Genomic DNA, 9,225 nt, shown 5'->3' with positions numbered 1-9,225 from the left:
TCAAAACAAACAAAAACATTATTTGATAGTATTGCAGTTTTATTAAAATTCTTTTTGATTACATACAGGAGGTGATATTCTTCCTTTCTCTCTAAATTAATCTAAAACACTTATAAAATTCCGCTGAATAATTCATATAAAAACAGTAATCAGGTTCATTCACTGCATTCAGACTTGTTAATCTTCACCGATGCAGCTTTTCCTCCAGCAGACACTTCACATGTTATGTCTTTGTTGTTTTCCCACTCGGAGCTGTCGATGGTCAAAGAGCTGCTCAGTGTGAATTTCTTATTGGTTTGCTGCAGTGCAGAGCCGGTGATGACTCCACTGGTGACCGAGTTCCCGTTCACGAGCCAACGCACATCAGCAAAACCACCGGCCACCTCGCTGGCCAAACACACTAGAGTGGCTTTTTTAGACTCCAGCTGTTTACTGGACGGAGGGAGAACGGTCAGAACAGGAGCCGGGAGAGCAGCGTCTGATTCCACACACAGAGGGAGACATTCAGATAAATTATATTACAGCACTGCTGAGTTCTGTACAGTAGGGCAGGTTAATATTAATGCACATGCAATAATATTTAATCCTTTCAGTAGTAACAGCTCCTTCATGGAGACTTCTACATAATAGATGATTAATAATAAACAGATTCAATAATTTTTTTAACCAAAATAAAATGACAAAAAGTATGGGAAAACAAAACCTTAATTAATATGAGTTGATATTTTAAGGTTTAGGGAGTCTCTAAATTAACACTTTTATAAATTTCTGGCAAAGTAAGAACAAAGAGAAGAAATAACTGTCTGTATCTGTCATTTTAAAAGTATCGTAGATATTCATTAGCGATTGAAACACAAACCAGAAAACATGAATCACAAGTTAAACTGAAAAATGAAGTAAGACAACTGATACTAGAACATGTAGTTTCTAGTCTAGTGTACATATAAAGAGCTGAGAAGTTTTACTTACCGCTGACGATCAGCTTTGTTCCTTGGCCGAATACCACAGTGATTCATTCAGTGTCCTCACCCGTACAAAAACCTCCTCAGATACATAAGTGAAAGCAGAAGAACTGAAACGTCCTCCAGACTTCAGCTCTCTCTTCTACTGACGACCATCAGCACACACTCCTTTAACATCCCATTCCTGTCCTGTGGGAGAGAATCAGTGTCCGTTATCATAAACACTTGAATCACAGCCAGGAGAGGAGATCTGTGAAAGTCTGTGATTGATTGTGTCAAATGCTGCTGGAAGGTTGATGAGGATGGGAAAAGATAAGAACTTGGCTGATCCAGCAGCGTGTATCCACCCTCTTTATGTTTAACAACGACTTAGAGGTTAGAACTTAAAATCAGACTAAAGGACATTTTTCCACTGATCTGTTGTCCATTCCTTGTGTTTCTTGGCCCAAACAAGTCTTTTTTGCTTGTTCTTCTTTCAAAGTACTGATTTTTTTGCCGCAATTCATCTATGAAGGCCTGACTCACACAGTCTCATCTGAACCTTGGATGTTGAAATATATCTGCTGCTTGAACTCCGAGAAGCATTCATGTGGCTCTAATCTGAGGTGCTGTAAAGCAGCTGGTCATTCTAATACACGTATTCTCTGCAGCAGAGGTTTCATCACAGTGTTGAAGGTTTTGATGATATCCATATTCTCATATTGCCATAATATTGATTTGAGTAGTGGTTGTAGTAGCACTAATAATGTGATTAACTCTGTACTCGCCCTTCCTCTACATAAGACACCTGATGGTCTAAAGCACATTAAGCAGGCAAGAAATGACTAACTCTTGACAAGGCAAACCTATCAATTAAAAACCAATCCAAATGACAGCCTGATAATTCTGATGAGAGAATGCCATGAGTGTGCCAGGTTGTCATCAATGAAATAAAACATGTTTTGGGTTGTTAAACACTTTTTTTTTTAGTACATAATTTTATACGTTTTCTTTCACAGTTTGAATTTCTTCAGTGTTAATGTACAAATCAGTATTTGTTAAATAGCCAAATAAAAAAATAAAAATGGAATTAAAAGAGTAAATTTCTATTACAAGAAATTTAAAATGTACAGAGTTGTAAATAAGTTTATGACTTCATGAAGATTAATATTTGATAAATGGCTGATATACAGTATACAGTATATGTTGGGTTTCTGCCTCACTTGCCCCTATGGGTGACTTGCAACTGTTCGTGAAACCAGTTTGTCCCAGTTACTGTTCACATTATGATTATTATGTGTTTCACTGATCACAAAAATCAGAGGAACCAGACGTCATAGCGTTCTGTGCTCTACAATTATGAAGAATTCAGAGTACATCAAATGAGTTTGTACTTTAGTTCCAGTGAGTTTAAAGTTCTGGTTTTACAACAATCTCAGGAAATCTTTGGGAAATCGTATTCATGTAGATCAGCTGATCATACTGAGTTTGTTAAAGCCGAAGAACTGACCTGGGACCAGAGAACCATAAACCATGTGTGTCTGTTTTTAGGAACGTGGAATAGATGCATGTACCATGTCTTTGATCTTCAGCTGTAAAGAATTCAGTGTGTCTTCAGTAAACACCAAGTGAGTTTACATTTTAATTTCTATGATTTGAGATTCAGGGTTTTGTTGTTTCTTGTGTTGTGTGAAAGCAGAAGTGAGTGTGAGCAGTGAGGAGGTTTTTGTCATGGTGTACATCACGGTGTTACAACCTCACTAGCAGAGCTGTCCCATGCGTTACAGTAATACACTGCTGAGTCTCCCACCTCCACATTATTAATGACCACATTACAGTCAGATGAAGATAAACATGTTGATTTAAATTTAGAAGATGAGAAACCAGATCCATATTCAGGAGCGCTCCAGCTGTGATAATTGCTTAACACATACTGAGGAACTCCTCCAGGAACCTGTTTGTACCAGGATGCAGCACTATTAGTAACAGTCCCCAGATTACAGTCCATGGTGGCCGTCTGTCCTTGAGTCAGTGTGAGAACAGGAGGCTTCTGCGTCACCACAGTCACACCACTGACACCTGGAATAAAAACAGCACACATGTTACATCACTTCATGCATTACATCACATTAGATGGAGCCCAAATGCTGATGAGCTCCAGAGTTGTGAAATCTTACATGAGAGAGCAGTGAAGAGAGAGCAGAGCGCTGGCAGCATGGTGTCTGTGTGTGATGGGACTCTCGTGCTGAGTGAAGAGATGAGCAGCGTGAGGAGCAGATAAAGGAGAGACTGCAGGGACGTGCTATAAGAGAGACAGGAGGAGGGACAGAGGGAGGAGACGCTCAACAACACACACCACAGCTGATGTTCTCCCCTGTATGTCAGCGTGGGGACAAGCAGGTGTATCCTGAGTGTGTTTCTCTCTCTGTGACATACGATGAGTCAGTGCTAATCTATAGACAGGACCATAAAGCTCAGTGTATCAACTGAACTGGACGATGGACTGATGCTGTTCTGGATAACCACTTCAGTCTCTCTGACTCTTGGACGTGTTGTGATAAATACAATACAACACACTTTCCCATGTGCTGCACTCGGTAAAAACATGCCAGACCCACTAAGGGGGTTAATATGAAATAATGACTTTTTTAAATAAATACAATTAAAGTTTACCAAAAACATCACACATATATGAACAGAATCCTCATCATCTGAATAAAGTTACACTGATGATGTACTGTATAACATTTAAATGAAGCCGTATCACATGCTTTTTCTCAGCCTAATCATGCTAGGGTATTGAAACTCCTGCTTATGCAACATTAGAGCACAGTTTCTGCTAATTATTATTTACAAATCTCCTGGGCTGTACTTTGAATTTCTTCCTATTTGTGGATTTTTTTTCAAATCTGGTCATTTCTGTAGATAAAGCATTATTTGCTGGAGACTTTAATATTCATTGTGAGAATGCAGAAGCCCCACTCATAAAGTAGGTCACACTTTAGACTTAATAATATCCTTCTGATTAAGTATAGGAAATAAAGTGACATTTCCACAGTCTGAAGTTATCTCAGTTAACTTGAATCACTGTCTGACCCCTCAGAACTCCATCAGGAGACTGAATGTCAACATTCAAAGTCAACATTCTGTTATACCTCAGATAATAAAGCTCCAGTTAAAAGAAAATAATTAGTCAGTAAGAAACTTGCTCTCCGGTATAACAATCACACATTCTTTAAAACTGACAGAAAATGAGAAGTTTGTAAAGATGATGTGGTGACTATATGGACAGTTTAACTTTACCATGAAGATGGTTCTGGCCTCGGCTAATGCAGTTATCCGAGGACTTTTGACTGCGTCGCTCAATAGTTTAGATATTCCAATAGTGGATTTAATTTCCCTACAGCTTGTACCCGATCCTCCAATAACATACATGAACTCCATATTAAGTTAAACACATCTCCTGGTAAACTGAACTTCCAGCCGCCTAACCACAGTATGACTGCAGATCAATCCCGGCTACTGTATCTATTATCACACCAATGAGGATGGGTTCACTGTTGAGTCTGGTTCCTCTCAAGGTTTCTTTCTATTGACATCTCAGGTAGTTTTTCTCTTGCCACTCTCACATGGGACATCCTGAATGAGTTTGATTCTGTAAAGCTGCTTTGCATTGTTAAAACTGCTGACCCCCCCAAAAAAAATTATTGAAATGAATTGAGTCTCACAGTGGATGATCTTCCTGATGCCTATTCTTTCCAGGTTTGGGACTGGCACTTAGGACGCCCGGCATGCAGTGGGTGCATTTTTAGGCACTGACTGGGAATCAACCAGGGCTTGAGCTAATAAGCCGTACAGTGCTAATGAAATGCTGAAAATGTCTATTCAATCTAAACAACATGTTTTTCAAATCTGTCTGTGCATTACTTTCCCTAGGAGGAACATCTGGACATCTGGTTTCCTGTGGAGATCATGTCTCACTGTTGTAAAGATCACAGGGTAAAAAGTTGCAGGAGAATGTGCCCTGTTGGTGCCCAATACCAGCACAGCATCTCCACCCTCCACCCTACGTCTAACAAAGACATGAAGGTAAGAACCAAAAATCTCAAATTTGCACTTATCAGGCTAAAGGACATTTTCCCACTGATCTGTTGTCCATTCCTTGTATTCCTTGGCCCAAACAAGTCTCTTCTGCTTGTTGTTCTTCCAAAGTAATGGTTTCTATGAAGTCCTGACTCGCACTGTCTCATCTGAACCTTGGATGTTGAAATATATCTGCTGCTTGAACTCCGAGAAGCATGGCTCTAATCTGAGGTGCTGTAAAGCAGCTGGTCATTCTAATAAATGTATTCCCTGCAGCAGAGGTAGCTCTTTTTATCACAGTGTTTGATGGTTTTGGTGATATCCATATTTTCCTATTGCCATAATATGGATTTGTGCAGTAGTTGTAGTAGCCCTAATAGGGCGATTAATTCTGTGCCTACTATTACTCTGCATAAGACACCTGATGGTTTAAAGCACATTAAGCAGGGAAGGAATGTGACAGATTAACTGTTGACAAGGCAAACCTATGAATTAAAAACCATTCCATGTGAATTAAAAAAACATTTTGGGTTATTAAACACTTTTGTTTAGTACATAATTCAATGTGTCCTTTCGTATGATATAGAATTAGTGATGCTTTTCAGTGATATGGAATTAAGTGACATTTCAGTCCTAGTAATTTGAAGTTCAGGTTTTTGTTGTTTCTCGTGTTGTGTGAAAGCAGAAGTGAGTGTGAGCAGTGAGGAGGTTTTTGTCACGGTGTACATCACTGTGGTACAACTGCAGTAGTACTGTCATCACGTGTAGCACAGTAATACACTGCTGAGTCTCCCACCTCCACATTACTGATTATTAACTGATAGTCGATGCTTGATGAGGCTTTAGATGTGAAGCGTGTGGATGAAAAATTGTCTCCGTATTTATCAGGAGCGGAGTGAGAATGATAAAATTTCAACACAAACTCTGGAGCTGCTGGTGGAATCTGTTTGTACCAGGAGACATAGTTGCCTTCATCCTTTGCGATGTTACAGTCCATAGTGACAGAGTTCCCCTTATCTACTGTTATAACTGGAGGCTTTTGCGTCACTACTTTCTGTGAGCTGACCACTGCAACATAAAGCAACACTGAGAGTCATCATCATTTCATAAAGAGAATTCTAATGAATGAAAAGACGTGAGTGTGAAGAGGAAAGCAGGAGCAGGAATCTTTACCTGCCAGAGCAGGGAGCAGAGCGCAGACGGTGAGCAGCATGATGTCAGTCTGATCAGCAGAGTGATGAACAGAGCGAAGCCAGCTTTCATAAAGCATCAGAGGCTACTAAAATAAACATTAAGACATTTTGCTGCCTAATACTGTAACATATGTAATATCTGTATATTTAATATACATCGGGCATAGAAAAGAATTACTCCCTATGTAAAATAATCACATTTAGTTGCTTTACGGTCTAAAATTATGACACACAGAGTTTTTGTTCCATACAGCTGGATTTACTCAGTGCAACATTTAACATCCAAGCAAGAGATATAACACCAACATGTCAGAAAAAAACAATCACTAATTTGGAAAAGTATCACCCACCTCCTAAAAATGACTTATAAACTCAAAAGTCATGACATTACTTCCTCAGGAGCTGTTGGTTGCCATTTTGTAAACTGAGCAAAGTGTTTTGTGGATTGTGTAGAGAGAATTATGAGCCATAAGTTCTATTTGCTTTGTTTGCTTGTGCATTTAACTGTTTTATCAACCATTTACTGGTGTATCTGACTCATTTGACACAGATTTTTTGGAATTTTCCTCTAAATTCAGTGTTTGACACATCTTTGTAAATATTGTAAATATTAAATTAGGACAGTAGGGAGTCTGATGCCATTTTTGTTTGAGAATTCTTTTGTTCTGTGTTTTTGTAATATGAAGTTAGGGAAGGGGATTGTATCTTATTTTTATTTTGTTTAGTAGGTAAGGTAGACGTTTGAAAACCAGGAGGGTATTCCAGAAAGCAGGCTATGTGACATACATCAGGTAAGTTCAAGAGTAAGTTAGTGGATAACCTCAACTTTTAGGTCCAAAAACGGAGGTAACTTTCTGGGTATGTATGTAACCATAGCAACTTACTCTTTGAAGATAACCTGCTCGGTAGCAGGTTATGTTCCAGGGTAAGTTTGTTTCAGAAGGTTATTCAGCCCTTTTGATGATGATCCTGTGGACATGGAGGCACAAATTATACAAGGTTTTTTTTCTCGCCGGGAGAGAGTTATAAGATATTGATGTTTTTTTTATTTCCTTATGCTTTAGTGAAAGAGCATTATCGTTTTTTATTGGAATCGTTAATTAACTTAACACATCTTTTGAAACCGCATATTGCAAATGTCACAATGTTTTTTTGCGTCAGGGCATTTTTTGTACCGTACAATGTGGGGCATGTGATGCAAAGCATGTGAGAAAATTTCTATTAAAGCTCCTTTAATAAATGAGGTAGAATATGTTAATAGGAAATCTATTCATAGCTATGTACAGGTAACAACTTAATTTTGTGTCCTTAATCTTTTGCCTTGGTAAAATCATTCAACTCTTTTTTCTTCTACTAACTGTACTGTATGTATGTTTAATTATTTTGCATTATAATAAAAGGGGAGGCGATGTTAAATTTGCGCTAACGCATTTACTCTGTCCGTTATTTTTTGCCAAGCCAACTCTATTTCTGTAGCCGGTGCAATCGTATTGCTTTTTTTCCTTATTATTGGCTTAAATTCCTCATATGTGTGCATTAAAACCTCTGTGAAGTATTCCGCTCTCTTTTTTTCACTTTGATTTTTACTTGTGAAATCGGCGATCCATTGAAAATGTCTTTATGTATGTACCGTGCACGCGTATTAACTCTGGGTAACCAGTAGGAGGTTGATTAAACTTACTCTTCTCAGGTGTTTTGGAACCGACATACTCGCGGTATGCGGGTAACAATGATTATGTATCAATGTATTAATTTGTATGATTAACAAAATGGTAAGTTAACCAAGCTTTCTGGAATACCCCCCAGGACTTTTGTTTGTTATTTTGGCCTTGTCAGCTCCTGAACCTAACCTCCCAATAAACATTTGTTGTAAAGAAAATCTGTTGCTCTGGTTAGTCCTTTCATGTTGCGCTTCCCTGGATGGGGCGTAACAATATCCATTTGCATTTTATCTGTAATTAGCTGTAGTCATTTTAAACTAGTTCTCATTTCAGTTCCTGGTAGTGCAACTGAAGCAAACAATGTGCAAGCAAACAGTGTTAAAAGATTTTCAGAATAAAGTTATACACAGGCAGAAGTCAGAAGATGGGTACAAGAGAATTCAAAGACTGTATCACTGCCTAGAAACTGAATAAAGTCTATTTTTAAAAAGTGGATCAGAACGTTGCTCCAGGAAACTGGTCAGGAAGGCTACATGGAGGCCTACAGCAACACTGAAGCAGTCGCAGGTATTTATGACAAACTGCGGCCATTGTGTGCATGTGACAACAATAAAAAAATAGTCTCAACTGAGCTGTGCAAAAATTCCAGAATTCTTTTGATTGTGTAATGCTGCTTTGTGACAATGACAATTGGTAAAAGCGCTTTACAAATAAAATTAATCAGCCTCCCTCTGCCTATGATTTCCATGCCCACTAAAAGGCTTTACAGTCACCAACAGTGTCTCCAGCACCCACACCCTCTCTACGCCTAACAAAGACATGGAGATTAGAACCAAAAATTTCAAACTCATCAGACCAAGGAACAGTTTCCCACTGATGTCCCTTCCTTGTGTTTGCTGGCCCAAGCCAAATGGTTTCTTTGCCGCAATTCGAGCATAAAGTCCTGACTCATGAAGTTTTCTTTGAATAGTGGATTTTGAAATATAACCAAATTAAAAAAAATGTCCGCTCAAATGAGTAAAGATATATTACAATAAACTTTAAAATGTATGGAGTCGTGAACAAGTTTATGACTTTCTTGAACATGGCTGATATACAGTATACAGTATATGGCGGGATCTGGGATTTCTGCCTCACCAGCCCCTATGGGTGAGCAGCAACTGCTCCTGGAACCAGTTTGTACCAGTTACTCTTCACATTATCATTATTATATGTGCTATACTGATCACAAAAATCAAAGGAATCAGAGGGCATAATGTATCTGTGCTTTTCAATTATGAGGAATTCATAGAATTAGTAAGTTTCCTCTTCAGTTCCAGTGAGTTTGAAGTACAGGTTTTTGATGTT

At 38.5% G+C, this 9,225-nt stretch overlaps 1 protein-coding gene across 1 annotated transcript; it reads right to left on the bottom strand.

Annotated features, from left to right (window-relative positions):
* On the bottom strand, positions 1 to 6,244 carry LOC128511945 (uncharacterized). Its single transcript, XM_053484991.1, has 6 exons — positions 6,198 to 6,244; positions 5,756 to 6,092; positions 3,119 to 3,315; positions 2,695 to 3,020; positions 970 to 1,003; positions 1 to 478 (listed from the first exon to the last, which is right to left on the bottom strand). Exons 1-6 carry the CDS (start codon positions 6,235 to 6,237, stop codon positions 156 to 158), a joined length of 1,257 nt encoding a protein of 418 aa, XP_053340966.1. The 5' UTR covers positions 6,238 to 6,244; the 3' UTR covers positions 1 to 155.
* Between the last annotated feature and the right edge of the window lie 2,981 nt (positions 6,245 to 9,225).

Source organism: Clarias gariepinus, chromosome 24 (assembly GCF_024256425.1).
Source record: "Clarias gariepinus isolate MV-2021 ecotype Netherlands chromosome 24, CGAR_prim_01v2, whole genome shotgun sequence".
Classification (NCBI taxonomy): Eukaryota; Metazoa; Chordata; class Actinopteri; order Siluriformes; family Clariidae; genus Clarias; species Clarias gariepinus.
This window is presented reverse-complemented; position numbering and strand designations above follow the sequence as displayed.

What these genes read in the sequence shown, in the direction of transcription:
- LOC128511945 (XM_053484991.1), bottom strand. Translation starts at nt 6,237, where the DNA reads ATGCTGCTCACCGTCTGCGCTCTGCTCCCTGCTCTGGCAG. An exon ending in TCTCTTCACTGCTCTCTCAT is followed by an intron (nt 3,021 to 3,118) that starts GTAAGATTTCAC and finishes TTTTTATTCCAG; the next exon opens with GTGTCAGTGGTGTGACTGTG. An exon ending in ACAGCTCTGCTAGTGAGGTT is followed by an intron (nt 1,004 to 2,694) that starts GTAACACCGTGA and finishes TGAATCACTGTG; the next exon opens with GTATTCGGCCAAGGAACAAA.